At 41.7% G+C, this 21,029-nt stretch overlaps 1 protein-coding gene across 1 annotated transcript in view; it reads left to right on the forward strand.

Moving 5' to 3' along the window:
• The window catches only part of NfI (Nuclear factor I), a gene marked incomplete in the record, with an annotated part of 283,358 nt that extends 270,302 nt beyond the window's left edge, over nt 1–13,056 (forward strand). The window contains 1 exon segment of the mRNA XM_069309428.1: nt 5,805–13,056. Within this exon segment, the coding sequence (XP_069165529.1) occupies nt 5,805–5,965 (161 nt within the window).
• Nucleotides 13,057–21,029: the final 7,973 nt, after the last annotated feature.

The raw sequence follows: 21,029 nt of genomic DNA on the forward strand, positions 1-21,029 counted from the left end.
CGAGACACCCAAGGGAGCCCGGAACCGAACCCAGGGTGGAGCTGACCTCAAATCATACTCGTACAGGGAAGGAGGGTAAGAAAACCCCTCCCCAAGCAACAACAAGCCCCACTAAGAGGGCACCGACACCCAAGCGAGGTCAAAGGGGGCCCAAGACCCCCAAGTCAACTCCTTCCTAGCCCCTGGATAGGGGCTAGGGAGGGGCTGGTACATACTAACTAAACCCTGTCCCAACCCCAAAACCCTCAGATGTTTGGGAGCCAGAAGCAGGGAGGGAGGTGCAAGATGAACAACAGGGATAGGAACAGGAGCACAGACTGGACCAAAGTCGAAGCAACTAGTGCCCCCCAGGCCCGGGTCCCTATAACCAAAGCGAGGCAGCCGTTGGGCATCCGGGTGGGAAACCAAGCTAGCATGTTGCAGCAATCTAAACTTAGCATGCAATGCGGATGCTGCCTGTACCCTAAAAGTAACGTCATCAGAACAGTAATGGAGAACAAGCAGAGCACACGACTCACAAGACTCCAGGTCAATGGTGTCGTTGGCCCAACAGGCAGCATGATGGAGACAAAAGTGATAACTGTCACCCTGAGACACCCTAAAAGGAACACCAGCAACCTTCAAACTAGCACAAGGAGTGCTGGAACTCAGAAGATGCATCCATAGGGCCACCGAGCCCTAACTGGAAAACCTCCAACCACAGGGAGGGGGGCGTTTCGAGGGCCATTGCTCACTGTGCCTGTTTGAGGGGTCCAGGTTCTGGCTCGTGGTCCCCGGTAGGCTGAACTCTATAGTCTAATGCCCTGGTCTAATGATTTGCATATTAGCCCAATAGCTCTAGGGAGCCGAAGGGGCTCCCCACAGAAAAAAAAAATGAAATTAAGAAGCCAACTTGTGAGCAGAACGAGCACCACGCTGAACAGACAAAGACACTGGAGCTGTCTTCGTCTGTTCTGCTTCGTCACACTGCTTCGTCTTTGACAGGCACAAAAGCTGCACTAGAGCCCACCTCAACAAGCAGAAGCCAAAACACAAGAAGTGCAGTCTGCAAGCCAGGAAGACCCCAGAACTCCGGAAGAGACCAGTCCGGGGGTACACAGGAGATAACCACCAAGGGCCACCCGAACCTCCAAAGGGAAACCCAAGAGGAAGAAAAATGAACCCAGAGGAGCCCAAACCACCACATTTGCTGGCAGAAATGCACCACAGAAGGAAGGGCCAAACACAAGACCCAAACAGAACCCCTGGCCAAAACAGCCAGAAACAGACCAAAAACTGAGGGTCAAAAACCGTGGGAGCAAGCAAAGCAAACAGGCACAGACACTGGGCCCCAAAAACCAGGGCGCAGAACCCAAACACAGACAGAAAATAACAAAATTGGGCAAAAAACCCAACACCCAAATGTTCTCAGAGGAACAGAAACGGCAAAATGCCCCAAAAGAAAGAACAAAACAGAGACACAGCAACGAGAGGAGAAAAAAACACCCCCAAAATCCGAGCGCACACTCCCAGGAACATGTAAGCAAACAAACCGCAGTGCTACCCTGGCGGCCAGGCAGGGAAGCGCCCACAGAAAAGAAAATGGCCACCACAACAAAAGGAGATGCAACCAATGCAAGGGAGCCGAAATCACACCAGCAAATGGGGGAATACAAAGAAGATGGGAGGGACAAAAAAAAAAAAAAAAAAAAATATGCCCAGAAGGCACAAAGCCCAAGCAGGGGCTAACAGCCCCAGAACCGCAAGCAGGCTTCCCCCACAGCCCCAGGAACCCCGAACAGAGGCCCTGGGGCAGAGCAGTCCTCCATACCCTCTACCCCTGAAGAAAAGGCAGAGTCCAGGGGAAAGGTAGCAAAGGTGGGCTGCTGGCAGGACCCAGAAGCCTCGGCAAAGGGAGCAGGCTTGAATGCCTCCATCCCCAATCCAGATGGGGCAGCCCCCGAAGCAGCCCCAGTCTCATTACCAACTAAACCCCACCCCGACTCTGAAGACGACTCGCCAGACTCCAAGTCAAAGGTGTCGTTGACCCAACAGGCAGCATTACAGAGGCAAAAGTGGTGACTGCCACCATGAGACAAGAGCACACAGCAACTTTCAAACTCACACGAGGCGAGCTGGAACTCTTGAAAACGCATCCGTCTTCCAAGCGTCCACCAAGCCCCGATAGGGTTTTCCAGGGCCCGTAGACGGACTGCTACGGGAACCCCGGGCAAGGTGTTGCTAACCGATTAGACCCAAAGCTAACAAGGGGGAAATCAAAACACTGAAACCCCTACGACGTGTACAATCACTGGGGCCTAGCGGAGGGCCACCAAAATATCAGAAGGGATCCTAAACCACACCAGGCAGATCCCCACCAGGCAAATAAAAAAAAATGTAAAAGAAAAACCCTGAAAAACCCCGCGTCCCCAGAGGAAACAGGAACCATCTGCTGCATAGGTAAGCTAGCTGCACAACAACCTTGACAATACCACTTCCTAGCCCAAGGCCAAACAAGGGCCATGAAACCCCAGCTGGCCCCAAGGGCAGAGTAAATACCGAGCAGCAAAAACCTCTATGGAAATGGCATTCCGAACGCACCAGGGAAGATAACCTTGACACGCTATGGTAGTACTCACAGGGCACTTGGGGAAGGCTGCCCTAAGCACATGCAGCCCCAGTACACTTCAGGTACACCTGGCCACCACACCATGAATAGCAGAGTACACCATGAAGGTATAAATACTGCCAAGAAACCGAAGCCAGTTTTGACAACAACCCTGGATTGCATTAGCCAATGAATTGAGGTTGGGTAGCCGGTGTGGTGGGTCCAGGGGCTCCCCCCTTCCCCACCGGGGGGGATGGGGGCTGCTCGGAAGAGCATTGCAGCAGCGTGGTGTGACATTTGCTTCTTTCTTTGGAATTGGAGGGAGTTCTGCCTCTCTGTTCAGTTTTCAGTTCCAATTTTCTTGTCATGTCTACCTTTCTGGGTGCCTAACTCTGGTCGATAGCATATAAGGAAAACCCCCAACCACAGGAGGATTTTCCAGGGCCATTGCTCCCTGTGCCTCTCTGAGGGGGCCAGGTTCTAGCTCATGATCCCGGTAAGCCAAACTCCTTTGACTAATGCCCTGGTCTAATGAATTGCATATTAGCCCAATAGCTCCAGGAAGCTGTAGGGGCTCCCCACGGAAGAGCTCTAATACCAAAGTGGAACCTCTAGAGAAGTATAAATCTACAAGGAACATAGATTATGATATGTATAGAAGTGCAATAAATTCAGCCACAGAAAATCAGATCAACAAAAAAAAATTAAATAAAGCTTGCCCAAAACATAAAGAAAGATACAAAGTTTTTCCATGCCAATATAAAAAAGTAAACCCGAAACAAATGATGGTAGGATCCTTAAAAGATTAGATCAACAAAGTTAGTCAATAAAAGGGCAGCCACCACTGAATAAATACATCAGTATTCACACTAAAGGGATTAGGCATCCCATTACCCAAAACAAAGATACCACAAAAATATTAGGAAGTTTTCTTTTGCAGAGTGGTAGACGGACTGAACAAGCTAAGTGAGAGGCCAAAACAGTCAGTAATTTCAAAGCGATATATGACAAAGAGTACTGGTAAGACGGGACACCACTAGCGTAGCTCTCATCCTGTAACTACATTTAGGTAATTACACTTAGGTAATTACAAATGTTTGAAGCAGGTGAAGAAAATTAAATAACCAGCTATTCAGACAAGGGACTTTGAGTTGATGTAGCATACATGGACTTTGCTAAAGCTTTTCATAAAATACCACATGAAAGACTGGCAAGGAAATTACAAGCATATGCCATAAAGGTAGAATACTAGAATGGATAAAAGAATGGTTAAAACAAAAAAAGCAGTTGTCCTAAAGAACTATAAATCTAACTGGAGAAATGTGGCAAGTGGGGTACCACAGGGGTTCATTTTGGGGCCAACTGTTTTCATCATATACATTAACGACAAAGACAGGAATACAGTATTACAAACTACACCATCAAATCTACAGATGACTTAAAATTTATAGGAAAGTTGGAAGTGAAAATGATATTGAGGCCTTACAAAGAGATGTACATGAACTCCACAAATGGTCAGAAGACTGGCAAATGCTTGTTAATATAAAAAATGCAGGATAATGCATGCAGGGCATAGCAATGCACATCACAATTACCAAATTAACAGCATTACCATGTGGTAGATTGAGGAAGAAAAGAACCTTGGAGTCAGAATCCACCAATCACTGAATGTTGCACAAGTGGAAGCTGCATTAAAAACAAAGCCCAAACAAATCCAATGAAGTCAAACGAACCTTAGACTTCAAAAGGAAAAGAAGGTAGTATTCAACTATATAAATCTCTGGTGCACCCCACTTGGATTATTGCATCCAAGCATGGAGACTTCATTTTCAGAAAAACACATCTGCTTTGGAGAAGGTTCACTACCAGGTGATAAAAATCATTCCAGAACTAAGTCAACTTACTGAGTATGGTTGAGATCAACCATGAAAAAAAATTCCAATGAAAATGAAAAATCATTCCACTGTAAACCAGGCATGACAGGGCTGATATCATTGATACTTTTAAAATACTAAACAATTTAGAGGATATTGTACCAGAAAACATTTTTAAAAGGTCAGATATAACACAAACAAGTAACAATAGTTTCAAGCTCAACAAGCCACTATGTAAGACAGAAAAGAGGAGAGGCTTTTTCATCATAAGGTTGATGAATCCGAGCATCTACTGCTCGGCATTCGATGCTTTTTCATCATAGACACCCATGGAATCGTTTACCCAGCTGAAGCCGTAAATGACAACTCGCTGCTAAATTTCAAAATCCAGCTTGATAAAATTATCAGGACAGATGGAGGGACCTTTAACAAGTCTCCAAGCTTCCTGTCCTCATCGAGATAGTGAGATAGTGGAGATGGAGGGACCTTTAACAAGTCTCCAAGCTTCCTGTCCTCATCGAGATAGTGAGATAGTGGAGATGGAGGGACCTTTAACAAGTCTCCAAGCTTCCTGTCCTCATCGAGATAGTGAGATAGTGGAGATGGAGGGACCTTTAACAAGTCTCCAAGCTTCCTGTCCTCATCGAGATAGTGAGATAGTGGAGATGGAGGGACCTTTAACAAGTCTCCAAGCTTCCTGTCCTCATCGAGATAGTGAGATAGTGGAGATGGAGGGACCTTTAACAAGTCTCCGAGCTTCCTGTCCTCATCGAGATAGTGAGATAGTGGAGATGGAGGGACCTTTAACAAGTCTCCAAGCTTCCTGTCCTCATCGAGATAGTGAGATAGTGGAGATGGAGGGACCTTTAACAAGTCTCCAAGCTTCCTGTCCTCATCGAGGCCACTAAAGAGATAGTGGCCCTCAGGTAAATTTAAGTTCCCATTTTAGCATCTCAAACTATGTGAACCAGCTCTGCATCACTGCGATATAAACAGTGCTACTATTACATCCCATCAACTGCACCCCCTTCCTTTCTCCCTTCCCAGTATCCACTCTCTCTTTACCTCCTTGTTCTTCATATTTAGCAGAAACATGTCATATTTCTAGACATGTACAACGCTCTGAGTGAAGCATTTAAATTTAAACTTGAATTTGAATTAAGCTTTATTTTATTAGGACTAAAGTAATGGGGGGCAATATAATTCCCATAGAAACAAAATATAATTCATACACTGCAAAACCATGTCTCTATTTCAGAAAACTTTTTATGAGCCCATTCCTGAATTATTACTGTCATTAATTTTGTAAAAACATGATTAACTTTGTGCACTCATTTTTGCAGAGCGGTATTTTACCACAGTTGTTCATACGGGAGATGCAAGTGCATCGGCTGGGGGACAAGCAGCAGCCTCGAGCGGCTCAGGTCCTCCATCTGATCTAGACACCAGTCCAGGTGGTCATCCTGGTGCCCCTCACACACCCACCAAGACACAATCCTCATAACCAGGCCAGATAATAGCACAGAATGGGTCGTCTCATACCTCGGGAACAGTTGGGTCTGATCTAAGCTGGTAATAGGTGATAGTGAGCTAGATAAAAATTATATTGAGTGAAGAGTGTTTATAAAATGGAAGTGTGGAAAAGGTTCATGTGCCAAATATAAACTAAAATGAAACTATTTAAGACAGACACTTAAGAGTAACCCTTTACTTGCCGTCAGTTTATCGTTTGTAGACTTGCATCTATAACAGGCATACTCATCCTAGATCTGCATGGTAAAGCTCATGCATGATTTTAGGTTTCATAGCCAGCATAGTGTAAGTGAAAATATGAAGTGGACACCAGACATGTATTAATTGAATCACAGTGCCAGCAAAGCAACATGCAATAAGTAATGTAAGTGCTTAATAGCTTTTTGCAGAGTGAGTAGAGTTCATGGTTGTGCATTTTTTTAGTATGTGAACAGTTCTTCCCGTTTATTTTACATCTGTATCTAGTTAACCCACTGATGGTAAAATTGGATCAGATAAGTCTTCTGCTGTGAGCTCCTGCCAGTTGGACCAAAGTCAGATGTGTTCAGAAAAAAATAGGCCTTTTTCTGGAGAGTACCTAATTACTTTGTGCACAGCCAAGGTTTCTTCAAAGAGGTGCTGAAATTAAGTGTCCTCCATAAGAGGTCATTCTAAGTGGTGCAGAGTTACACCCAGTGCTCACATTATTTATGGAGTAAAGAGTGAAGTTGTGCTCAGGTTATTCAAGGGAGTACAAAATCATTCACAACTCACAAGGTCATTCTAGGTGAACAAATTTATTCAGTGTGCAGAGTTGTCATTTAAAAACAATTATTAAATCCTGGTTTCATAGGGGTTATTTGTTTCATGTTATTTCTGGATGCATATCTAGTATCCAAGTCTTCATGCAATTTAGGGCTGTTGAAGTACCTGGGCCTTGTGCAATGCCAAAATTGTAAAAAGTTTAGTGTTATACCCCATAATGTGTTTGTGTCGGGTCCTGTAGCTTTTTGAGTTTCTTTAATGTGAAGTTCTTGAAATTACAGCCCTGTCAACCTGTCATATCTTCTTTATAGTTTTTAATTTGTATAGTTTACAATTTTTGTTCATAATTTTTAGTTTCAGGACTGGCACTTCTATTATATTCTTGTTTAAGGAATAGTTTTGTCAAGTTAATGTATAACAAGTAATCAAATTTTAAACAATATTTACTTTCCTTGAGGCTGATGAATGATGCTAGAAATAATGTGTAAGATTTGACCTACATTACCTGAGCTACTTTCAAAATAAAAAAACTTCTCTGAAGCCTTGCCTTTTAGATTATAAATAACATAGCAATACTGAATTGTAAATGTGCTATTAGTGTAAATAACCTCATTTTTGGTGCCATAGATGTATTGGTTAGGGAAAGAGTGAGCATGAAGACGGCTTTGCCATCTCTCCACGCCAAGAGCACTGGTCCCGTATGTCCTAGTCACTCTGGCTGTGAGTTAGGGATAGCTCAAATTCATGTGCCAAAACCCATGTCCAAAATGCTAGGGGGTGTACCACAAATTCTTAAACTAGAGCCAAGTACATGTGGCTGACATGGATTGCCTCATATGTAGAAGAAAGTTACAATTTAAATTCGGTGTTTTGTAAATGAATACAAACACTGAAGAAACTGGATTTTGGTTCTACATAGATGGATCTTCAGTTAGCTGGGAAAACTTGGTTACTGTACATTATGCAAACACTGGGTGCCGCCACAGTTGTGTAGCTCTGCGTGTTCTAGTTCCGTGCCTAGAGTGATGCCTGCTAGTATTTAGATGTACGCATGCTGTGATACATCAGGTAATCGTAGAGTTTGTAGAACCATGACTTCCTGCGCATAGATAGGCCATTTTTACAGAGCAAGAGTTAGTAAGGTAGCATGTGGCAAGTGTTCAAGAATTTTGTGAAGCACAAACATTGCTTGCACAATAAAATTCAGAGAATAAATTATATATATACTCTATGTACTTTGTTTGAAACATAATAAAACCATTATACATTATTTTTTATTTGTTTGATAATGCAAGTGTGTAGTGTGCTACACAGAGCTAGAACTGTTGCCTTTGTAGCTGTAAGTGCAAGCACATAAGATTCTTGCAAAAAGAGGTTTGCATTTGTGGTAATTATTGAAGAAACATGTTATTTCAATAATCACACTTTTTGATTATGCAAATAATAAAAAGTCTTTCATAGTAATCATTTCATCCATAGAATGTTCAAAATAACAATTTGATAATTCTCACCTAAGCAGCCTCAGTCGTCTGGGCATCCACACTACCAAAATGAACTTGAGACTTCAAAGTTGCAAATTTAATACCTTAAATAATTGTGATGTGGACAGCAGTTATGAATGTAGATGATTCGTCAATAAGGTTTTGCAAAAAAATAATAAAATAAATAAAAAATAAATTATAGCAGGCTCATTGAAATCATCTTAAAAGTTTTCTTATTGCTGGCCACTTTGCCATGTAAGATGAGTCTTTTGTGAGCCTTAGATACAGTATAAATACTTGCCCAGTGTCTAATTTATTGCATAATATTTAATACCTTCAAGATGAAGGCTTTGATTCAGGTTATGGTGGTATGGTGCATTATATTATAACATCTGCTAAATAAGAGTAATTTTGTATACTAATATATTTAGAGAGCCTAAATAATAATGTATGATTTAGCTATTGTACCCATCCATGTCTCAAATGAACTTACTATTTAAGGAATATAAAAGATCATAGTTATTAGATGGTGGTTAAGATATTCTTCATGCAAATGGAGAACTATAGTTGCTGAAGTTTCTTCCGATAAGTCCTGACATATTATTAGACCAAACATGATCACGGCCAATTGTGTACCAATACACCACACCGTCCCATTCTTCATCACTATGCAAAGGGGAAAGAAGATCGATTTTTGTTTATTATAAATGTCTTCCTTTACTAGGACTAATTGCCACTAGCAAGTATTCAGTAATATTACGTAGATCCTGTGTAACATGGCTTTTAGGCCCTTGTTACCTTCAGTCTTGTGTAACATGGCTTTTAGGCCCTTGTTACCTTCAGTCTTGTGTAACATGGCTTTTAGGCCCTTGTTACCTTCAGTCTTGCGTAACATGGCTTTTAGGCCCTTGTTACCTTCAGTCTTGTGTAACATGGCTTTTAGGCCCTTGTTACCTTCAGTCTTGTGTAACATGGCTTTTAGGCCCTTGTTACCTTCAGTCTTGTGTAACATGGCTTTTAGGCCCTTGTTACCTTCAGTCTTGCGTAACATGGCTTTTAGGCCCTTGTTACCTTCAGTCTTGTGTAACATGGCTTTTAGGCCCTTGTTACCTTCAGTCTTTCTGCTAATTGGTATTTTGAATGGTGTTAAGGCATGTATTAATATAATTATTATTTGTTATCTCTATTAGTCACGCCAGTTATGATATTAAATTTTGTGATAATTGCGCTTGTTTAAGTACTGTACGTGTAAGTTTATTATTTATTGCAGTACTTTTGTACCGATGTTAGAAATGCTGCACGTGATTAGTGGCTTTATTAAAAAAATACAAATATCTATTATGAAATCACTGTAATCAGATCCTCTGTAATTTGTTTAAATAAAATATTATCAGCACCATCATATTATGATGGCTCTGCATTCACAATTTGACATTAGGTAAATGTACACATTACTGCTTTTAACACTTGTTGAAGTACAGTATATTAAATAATGAACCTCATGTGGCCCAGATAACCATATATAGCACAATTTGATTGCTGTACTCACCTAGTTGTACTCACCTAGTTGTGTTTGCGGGGGTTGAGCTCTGGCTCTTTGGTCCCGCCTCTCAACCGTCAATCAATCAAGCTGCGTTCAAGTATAAAATCCTTATGGCGCAAGATATAAATGTCAGTGCAGTTGAAATCAAAGTTGACATGCACAAATATTTTAGTTACTGCATAATTCATATTTTGGTGTACTGTACAAAGATTGATGTAAAAATGCATATGGAAAAAATATTGACATTCTGACAATGGTGTATAACATGGCCGCTCCCCCTCGCCACATGGGAGGTCCCGGGCCTTGACAAGCTTGTCGAGCTGTCTGTACACACTCATGCCTACGTTGCCAAGCCTCGTCTTTGGACTGAGCAGGTCTCTTGTTCCTTAAGAGTATAAGGAAATACTAACTGCACTCCCATATTGAGGCAAGAAGCAAAACTAATGAGAACATCAGAGAGGTTGGTTTATAGTAATTACCTCCTAGACAGTACACCTTCCATCTCGGATGAAATTCCAAATGAGGGCATTTGTGTATTTATTTCCTTAACTTCTAAATGGAAAAAAAATTGCATTAAGATTAGTATTTTGCTGCTGCTATAGAATTTTTATACTGTTATTCTATTTTATATAATATACAAATTACAAAGCTGACTGGAATGGACAGTTAAATACTAATGTATTTGTACAGATCAGTGTCAATGTTTTTGAATTACGAGATGGTTAATATACAGGTTAGCCATGTGTGGTCAATATTGTTCAATACTTTGTATATAATTAGCATTTGCCTTCAATGAGGTTAAAAGCATATATAATCATATTTGCAGACCTTATCATGTTTGGCCCAACAATATGAAAATGCATATATATATTTTATGATATTTCTGCTTGTTATTTGGATAATTTTGATAGCCAGTGTTTGGCTACAACCAGCAATAAGCTACCTCTTCAAAGAAACATAAGCATAAATTGTACAGAAATTGTTACAATTATTGTAGTTAAGCAACTATAGCAATACAGACATGAGACTATTAATCTGTCGTGTTGTGTTCGTTCTGCTGTGAGAACTCTTAAGTGTGGGCAATGATCTCTTCCACTTCTGGATCTCTGTGCCAATCCTTAATAATGAGAACTGTGGTGCAATATTTACTGGTTTCATACCAACTCTGTTTGGTAATGATTTGGATGGGCGTGTTGTGCACATTGTTACTCTCTTCACCGTCGAAGCTCAGTATGGTCTGTGAGTAGAAATATCTTAGAATTATGAGGAAGAGTAATATATTGTATTTTATTCTCTTGTTTATAGATGCCTATTGTTTTATATTGTATATTATTTTCCCTTTAATAATTTAAAATTTATTTTATTTGTTGACTTCCCATTTTCATTAGTTATATATTACGTTATCTTTCTGCATGTTTGTTGTCGCCTTCTGACAAAGCTGCCCCTGACAACACTCTGGAGGTTGTGGTTTCCCTGCCAAAGCTTAACATCATAATATATATTACATTGCCTCACAGTTTCACTCTGTGAGACAAGTCTGTATAGATGCACATTACTTCTCCATAATGGACACATTTTGCTACATGCATGTAATGAGTTGCACATGTTGAGTTCAACTCATTCTAAATGGAGTCCTTTATGGTATAATGAATACTCATTATAATATATATATATTGTGCATGTAATTATGACATTTGATGTAGTCTAAGAGTTCAAGGAATCTCATTCTCCATAATGAAATTAAGAGAGATGTTTTGAAGTAGTTTTCTATGCAATTTTACAACGAAACTGAAGATATTTTACACTGGTCTCAATGAATTAGTGGCTGCTGGCAGAACAAGGACTCTGGAAAACATGAAGTTTGTGTAAAGCAGAGGACATGAATGACTATTTTATCCAGAATTTCTTTTTACGAGTGTAGAGTAACATTGCTAGACAAGGTTCTGCGTGGTGTGCTGGCCTAGCCAATGTGTGACGTATGGTGACTGGTACAAAAACGTAATTATTTCTCACAATAGTTATTATTTTACAAATCAAAATAGTCACAATAAGCAAATCAGAGAGATGGACAGCAATAATAAGCAAGTGATAAAGCGTTTCATTGTTGATGTTGATGTTGATGACAATAAAGGGAAGGTTTGATAGTGTCTGTGTTCCTGTGGTTATAAGTTAGGGAAAAATGACTAAATAGTTAACAATACCGCTCAACAGCACTGTACATAAAGCTTCACAGTGGGATGCAAGTTGCCTCCTTTGGAAAAAAACATTTTTTATAGTATTTATAGATCCATTTGTAATGTAGACATGCAAATGTTTTGCGTACTAATTTGTACCTACTACAGTACGTACCTAGCTATGCAACATGAAAGGTTCTAGCTACTGTAGCACACCTGATACTTTTCTCTTGTTTGCTCTATACAGCTGGCAATATATAAATATATTGGTTGATATCAATAATTAAAATGTCTTTGGTTGAAATTCACCAAGTATGATACCTGTATGTTATAAGTAAATTGCTAGTCTTAGCCTCATTCTCTAGTATCAAACTCTGGGAGCTGAAGGAGTGTCATACAATTTGATGTGAAATTTCAACATATTCACCTATAACAAAGCTCAGAGTTTGAAATGCAATGAATGTTGGCTATATTTGCTGTCGGCTGTTGTGAGATGCTAGGAGGAAGTTACTCAATAGTGCTGCCCGTCCGCCAAATCTGTCGAGTGATTCTCCATTTTGAGGTTAAACTGTATTGTGGTAAGTTTCTTTTCACCCCCTGTGAGATGCACTGTTCCTACAGCACAAATGGAAATAAAACCTATCACAAGCTACAGTCACCTCTATTAGAATGTCACTTTACAAATGCAGAGCTCGTCTTCCTTGTAATATGAAGGAAATGTAAAAGTTAGCCTGAAGCAATATTTTGTTCTTGTTATCGCTTGTGAACTTAATTAAGTTAGTCGCCTGAGGTGTGCGGCCACGTTGACTGTATATAGAAAGAATTATGATGTACAGGTTTATTTTCTTTAGTTAAGTCAAGATGTAACATGTATTTCCTCTGTTATCCTTGTTTGTGGGTCTGTTTCTCCCTCTACTGTTGATTTTAGGTAATACTATAGACTAGCCCACAGAGGAGGGGCTGTTTGGTGGGCTGTACCTCTGTCTAAATCTTGTAAAATAATAAAATTTGTGTAAAGACATGCTATAATTGGCCAAATACCTGTTCTCAGAACTGTAAATTGATGGATATTTAATTCTAGGAAATGCTAATAAACAGTGGCTGCTACCATAGAACACAACGGTCATTTTGATATCCGAAAAAACATCACTTTGCACTACAGAGGAGACTGAAGCCACCAACTGTTTCATGTTCAGTAATCTACCCAGCGTATGGAGTCTTGCTTGTTGTATCCATCATTTATAACTTAAAACAAAAAAAAGGATATTCTCAAGCAAGTTTCCTGGCCTTTCAATGGGTAGAGTCTTTTGTTGTGTAGATAAGTCAATGCCTGACATTGACAGACTTGTATTGTGACAATACAATGCATTATATCTAAAGTGGAAGTCATTTGTTACTGCATTGTCCAGTTTTGATAGAAATAACCTGTTGGCTTTAGTTAAATATTTGCTAAATAAGTATGTTCTGTAAGAGTGAAGTATTGTATAAGTAAGTTATGGTGTTAAAAAGTTAAAAGATGAGTTTGTAAAGAATATTCTAATTGTAATAATTATACCCAGTTTAAGTTAGACACAAGTTACTATACCCTCAAACTTTACTATACTCTGTGAATATAAGACCCTCTTATTAGGGCATGTGAGCACTTAGCGGTACTTTAAGAAGTAATCTGGCTGCCTTGATGTTTAACAGTTACATCTTACTGATACACGCTCGCATTATTCCTTTCCAAACGTTATCACTTAGCAACTACCGGTACGAGTAGGCAGCCTGGAAATTAGTCAACGGATTTACAAATTTTATCTCGCGGCTGTACAAATTTCTGTTGTATAAAAAGAAGACATAAGAATTATTTTAAAGTAAAAAAGTATTGTACATGGTGGAACTCTGTAGAAAACAATACATATGCATTGATAACCAAATAAAAACCATTGAGTCATTAGGTAAATTTCCACTGGAGTATAGGTGAAACAAGTCAAAACATATACAGTATATACCATTCATTATAGGTTTTGGGAATAAACAAATGGTATTCAAAGTATCAGGGGAAAGGAAATAAGTCTTTAAGAACTCCATGTCTTGCAGTTTGGTATCAATGAATAATTATAAAATCATTGGCGCATCTTACAGTTGTGTTTATCATTTTAACTCGGGACGCAGATTTCACCTGTGCTCGTAAGTCAGTTTCAGTCGTCAACTTGTATTGTACTTCCAGTGCATCATTACTGAGATGATTTCGTCAGCTAAACAAGAATTTGTTTAATACGTTGGAAAAGAGAGAAACCAACACACTATGATTGTTAGCATTCATACAAATCCATTTTGCGGTGAGAATATTTGTAATTAATTGCTTATTTAAGTTCTTCTTAGTTAATTTATTATTAACAAAGCCAGAACAAAATTGTTCTCACTTGATAGTCCACTGAAAGTGTTAGCAGGTGGAATGATAGTACTGTACACTGTAAACGTCAGCAGTTGGAATGACAGTACACTGTAAGCATCAGCAGGTGGAATGACAGTACACTGTAAGCATCAGCAGGTGGAATGACAGTACACTGTAAGCATCAGCAGGTGGAATGACAGTACACTGTAAGCATCAGCAGGTGGAATGACAGTACACTAAGCATCAGCAGGTGGAATGACAGTACACTGTAAGCATCAGCAGGTGGAATGACAGTACACTAAGCATCAGCAGGTGGAATGTATGAAAGGTTCAGTTCCTTTTACAGTAAGGCTGGAAATAAATTGACAATTAATTAAATACTTCATAAGCTTTAGCTCAGAAGGACCAAGCTTATCTTAAATTTTTTTTACATTTATTACAATTGCTGTAGAATATTAAATGCCATCCAGATAAACATTAATATACCGTATGTGTACTGTATATACATTTATATTTATATACATATATATATATTTATATCTATATAAATAAAAATGTAAATGTTAGTTTGTTCAAAATCGCTAATCTTCGAAAGTTCTTCATCGATTGCTTTGAAATTTTCACACAACGTTCCAATCACATTCGAGCGGGTTTTTATAAACATACTATATAGATGTCACCGGGAAAAAAAAAACCATGCTTTTAAAAAACAGCGCCATCTGTTGGACATAAGAGCAATACACCCTGTAATCTCCAAAATTTCTTCACCGATTGCTTTGAAATTTTGACATTTCATTTGAATATTTTTATTTCATTTTTATATACCCACTATATAGATACCACACCTGTGACAGGTAAAAACATTTTTTTTTCAGTGCCATCTGTTGCACATAGGAGCAAAACACGCTATACTAAATATGTTACGATTCCATTTAATGTTTCTGATTTCATTGATAAATTGAATTTTCATAGATTTCAATTTATTTTAATTTTGATTGAATTATTTTATTTTGCGTGTTATTGCATTGGAACTGAGCTCTGTTGTTTACCATACTGTTCATTTCGTGAGTATAGTTAAATTTTTTTATTTTTCATCGTTTTTCATTTTGTTTTTTAACTCTTATATTTCAGTGATGGGAACATCAGATCATTTGGGAATGCATTGGACGAGGGAGTAGGGAATGGTGGGGAGGACGAGGGGACCGGAGTGGGGGGGATGGTTGGGAGTACGAGGGTACAGTGGAGTTTGGAATAGTTAGGAGAAAGAGGGGACGATGGAGTAGAGGATGGTGGGGGAGGACAAGGGGACAAGGGAGGGGGGGACGAGGGAGGGGTGGATGGTAGGGAGGATGCGGGAATGGGGGATGGTGGGGAGGACAATGGGATGGGGGAGAGGGGGGAATGGTGGGGAGGACGAGGGGACTGGGGAGTGGGGAAGGGTTGGGAGGATGAGGGGATGGGGGAGTGAGGAATGGTTGGGGGGATGTGGGGAAAATGGTGGGGGAGGACTGGGAGACAGGGAAAGGTTGCTGTGGCTCAGCAACGCACGTGTTGCCGAGCCACAGCAACGCGTGGCCGGGTACAGCTAGTATTTATATAAATATAATATATTTCACACAGTACAATATAATAAATTCACACTTGACTACAAACGATGCAAAAGTCTGGTGCTATGTTGTTCCGACACAGAGGTTAGATGACAGCCGTGCACTACTACATATTCAAAACTGTGCCAACTTTAATTACTTTATGTGGTGTCATTTAAGTAATGTGAAAACTTTTATTGTGTAATTTATTACAAAATAAAACAGTCTATATTTATAAGAAAATCCCAGTTGAATTATGCCTTCATTCAGCCCGTTTCTTAATGTCCCGACATAAACACTTTAAAATTTGTGGCAGAATGTTTATTATTAGTTAGCAACTTTTGCAATAGATATGGGTGTGGTTTATTATAACACATTCAGATTTACACACACACACACACACACACACACACACACACACTATGCAAGTTCCACCAATAGCCTGGGTTAATGTCCTTGTTCAACTCTTTATGCAATACTAGGAAGTGCCTCAAAACAAAGGAAAAATTAATGATAATTCCCACAGTGAAGATGGTTTCAACTGTAGCTAATTCACACATCAAGTCGAATGGGGCAGCTATTGTTGACTTGTATTTTACAGTGCAAAGAAAGTTAAAAATTAATGTAGTTAACGTTTCGATGTGTGAAGCAAAAGAAACTGAAATGGACCATTTCACAGAGACTTCTTCGTAGTTCAGTGAAGTTCAAACACGTGCGGTATTAGCGAGTCAAACGTGTGACAGGAAGACCAGGGCCAAGTGTTGTCATTTCTGAATCAAAGCATTGTGTCATGAGATCCAGTAATGCTGAGGGTATGGTAGAAGAGCCAGATTTGTCCAGCCTGGTCTAAAGAAAGCTTTAAAAAGGTAGATTCTGTAAAATGAGTAATGAAATATAGCTAACAAATGATTCCTTGTTTTATTTACAATAAAGTTTACTACTCAGCTGACTGTGCTATCATGGTCATTTATGTCAAATACCTTGCAGAAGGTACAGTGTATTAATCCTTTAGTTTACATGTGGCTGGTTTCAAGAGTTTGTCTACACTCACATGCCTGAGTAAGGTAAAGTTTTCATTCAGAAGTCTCAAGTTGATACTTTGAAGAATTGACTTTCTTTGATAGAACAGTAATATGTAGAATCATTCCCAAATACAAGAGTCAAAAGTTGATGATCTCTATGCATGTAGAATCTTGAGCCAGAAATAACAGGGGGACCTTCAACGAACTGCCACCTTCTGGTCCCCATCAAGGCCTCTGGAGATGGTAGCTCTCAAGTAAATTCCCTTTTTACCCTCAGCCCTGAGGGATGGAAGCCCTCAGGTAAATTCCCTTGTTCTACAGATGGTAGCCCTCAGGCCAACCCTTTTTATGTACATCAATATAGATGGGAATATTGCAAGCCACATCATCAAATTTGTAGAGGTCATTTAAGATTCATGGTAAAGTGGGAAGGGAAAATGATATTAAAGCTTTACAAAGAGATCTACATGAACTCCAGAAATGGTCAGGCAAATTTACCTGAAGGCCACTAACACCCTAGTGGCCTCGACGAGGACAGGAAGCTAGTGACTTGTCAATGGTCTCCCCCCCCCCCATTTGTCCTGATGATTTTTTCAAGCTAGATTTTAAAGCTCAGCAAAGTTTTGGCATTTACGGATTTGGTGGGTAGGCGGTTCTATGGGTTTCTAACCCTGTAGGTGAAAACCATCTCCTGTTTTCAGTCCTACACTGTGGCTTGTTGAGCTTGAAACCTTTGCTCCTTGCTTGTGTTACATCTGACCTTTTGAAGAAGTTGTCCGAATCAGCATCCTCCAAGTTATTCAGTATTTTGAACGTTCGACGAGATCAGCTTTGTCATGTCTGGTTTGCAGTGTTGTTAGCCCTGTGGCCCTCAACCTGTCCTGGTATTAGAGTTGATTTAGTTCTAGAATTATTTTTGTTGTCCAGTGTTGGACTTTCTCCAATGAAGCAAAGTCTTTCTGAAGATAAGATCTCCATGCTTGGATGCAATAATCCAGGTTAGGGGGCAGGCTACCTACCTTGAGGCTACCTTGAGGTGCTTCCGGGGCTTAGTGTCCCCGCGGCCCGGTCGTCGACCAGGCCTCCTGGTTGCTGGACTGATCAACCAGGCTGTTAGACGCGGCTGCTCGCAGCCTGACGTATGAGTCACAGCCTGGGCACCCGAGATTTATACAATTGAATGACTACCTTCTTTTTTCTGAAAGTCAAAAGTAAACTTTATTATTCTTAGGGTTTGGTTAGCTTTTTTTTATGCTGCTCCCACTTCTTGTGCAACTTTCAGTGAATGATGGATTTTGACTCCAAGGTCCTTTTCTTCATCAATCTGCTGCAAGCTATTTTTTTTTCATTTGGTAGTTGTAATGTGGACTGTTATGCCCCACATGTCAGGTTTTGCATTTATCGATACAGAAAGCATTTGCCAGTCTTCTGACCATTTGTGGAGTTTATGTACATAGCTTTGTAAGGCTTCAATTTAATTTTACCTTTCCACTTTACCATAGATGTTAGTGTAATCTGCAAATATAATGATGTGGTTGGTAATATTCTCATCTACCTCACTGATGTATATGACAAAGGGTTGGCCCCAAAATGGACCCTTGACGTATTCCCCCACTCACCACAGTTCTGCAGTCACATTGCTTCCCATTTAGTACGACCCATAGTTTTGTGTTTAATCCTCGTCTTATCCATTCTAGTATTCTACCGTTTATTCCAGGTGCCAGTAATTTCCTTGCTAGTCTTTCATGTGGCATTAATTTTTTTTTTAAATTTTGCCCCGAGGGGCGAGTTTATTGGGCAGCGCCACTCATCTTGTGAGTGGACACACCGCCATAGTGACAGTATTGGGCAGCGCCACTCATCCTGTGAGTGGACACACCACCATAGTGACAGTATTGGGCAGCGCCACTCATCCTGTGAGTGGACACACCTCCATAGTGACAGTATTGGGCAGCGTCACTCATCCTGTGAGTGGACACACCGCCATAGTGACAGTATTGGGCAGCGCCACTCATCCTGTGAGTGAAGACACCGCCACAGTGACAGTATTGGGCCGCGCCACTCATCTTGTGAGTGGACACACCGCCATAGTGACAGTATTGGGCAGCGCCACTCATCCTGTGAGTGGACACACCGCCATAGTGACAGTATTGGGCAGCGCCACTCATCCTGTGAGTGGACACACCGCCATAGTGACAGTATTGGGCAGAGCTACTCATCCTGTGAGTGGACACACCGCCATAGTGACAGTATTGGGCAGCGCCACTCATCCTGTGAGTGGACACACCGCCATAGTGACAGTATTGGGCAGCGCCACTCATCTTGTGAGTGGACACACCGCCATAGTGACAGTATTGGGCAGCGCCACTCATCTTGTGAGTGGACACACCGCCATAGCAGCATGTACAACACTCCCCAATAGGAAGAAAACCCGCTGGGTTGTTCATCCTGTCACTTGTACCCAGACACAGACTTGCTTAACTATCTCAAGTGAACAGCTCCTCAAACAAGAAGATTGACATCTATCAACCCTTAAATGCTTACGTTATCTTGCGGGTGCAAAATGGGGAAATCTTTTAAGAACAGTATCAATATTTGACAAATAGTGTTTTCCTAACTCAAACAATGTGGGGTTTATTATTCTACACATATTCCTAATGTCTCTCAGGTGTTCACATTCACGTAGATAGTGGTCAAGGCGGTGTCCATCACTCTCACCACAGATTCTGCAACTTCGCTGATCAACTGTTGTTTCCATTCCATATCTCCATTCCATATCTCCAGGAGTCGACTGCTAGCGGCCGTGGAGTGAGGACGTTTACCGACCCTCCGTGGCTGTTGGAGTTGTTTGCCGTTTGGTCGCCAGGTGGTGGGGCGTCACTGCCCTCCCAGTGTTGTTGCCTGCCTGGCTGCGTGCTGACGTGGCCTTTTTGCCATGGGGGGCCTGGCTATTCCTCCTGTGTTGAGGGTAAATTCCGTGGGACTGGAATTCACGTGTAAGGCTGGTTATCCGGCCGTTGAGTTAGTTATGTGCGACATGCTTCGTGTCCCGGTGGAAGCTGTGTATGGCGTTGAGCTTGTTACGGCCCACCGGGTGATTGTCAAGTTCGTGGGGGAGGAGGAGTATCGGGACTTCCTCCGGCGGAACGAGGGGCGTTCATTGCAGTTGCCGGATGGCGCCGGCTCCGTTACGATCTCGGACCGAAGTGGTGCCCTGACATATGTCAGTGTGCACGGTGCGCCCCTGGAGTTCCCTGAAAACCTTCTCCGGCGCTTCTTCGGGAGGTATGGTGCAGTCATCAGTGTGCGGGTGAACAAGCTGTCCTCGGGGAAGTATGCTGGGAAGCAGACGAATGTCCGTACATTAGGTATGCGCCTGCGGTCGGATATCCCATCTTCTGTCCGGCTGCTGGGCTACTACGTTCGGGTGCACTATGCCCGGCAGCCCCGTACTTGTTTCCGGTGTGGCCAGTTGGGGCATCAGGCTGCCGGGTGCTCTGAGACACCTGCTGCGCCCGTTAACTTATTCCGGGAGGAGGATTTCCCGCCGCTCCCTCAGGGCGTGGATTCCGGAGATGAAGTGGAGCAGGTCCCAGTCGCTGCTGATGCGGCCCCTCCTGCGTCACCCGACATGCTCCCGGTGCTTGTTGCCCCTCAGCCGAGTGCGTCTGCGTCTTCCTCGACTCCTGCTGCTGCGCCTGGTTCTGCGCCCTCGCCAGGTGTTCCGGCTGTGTTGGGTGTTGGGGGTGCTGCGGAGCATCCTGTTGTGTGCGGCCCGGTTCCCCATGTGGTTGAGGCTGCTGAAGTACTGCGGCGGGCGTTGGTTCGCCCGGTTCGTGAGGGCCGTGGTTCTGGGTCCGCCTCCGGCTGTGAGGATGTGCGGCCAGTGCCCAAGCGTTCTAGGCGCTCTTCTACTGCTTGGGCTGATATGGAGGACTGCGACGCGGGTGGAGCTTCGGGAGATGGTGTGGCGGTTCCGGGTGCCTCGTGCTCTACGACGCTGGTGGTGGCTGATGTCCATGTGTCAGCTGTTGACGATGATTGTGCGTCTAATTTACCTCCTGTTCTTTCTCCTGCAGAAGGTTCTCCGCAGTGGGAGGTGGTT

Source organism: Procambarus clarkii, chromosome 65 (genome assembly GCF_040958095.1).
Source record: "Procambarus clarkii isolate CNS0578487 chromosome 65, FALCON_Pclarkii_2.0, whole genome shotgun sequence".
NCBI classification, from domain to species: Eukaryota; Metazoa; Arthropoda; class Malacostraca; order Decapoda; family Cambaridae; genus Procambarus; species Procambarus clarkii.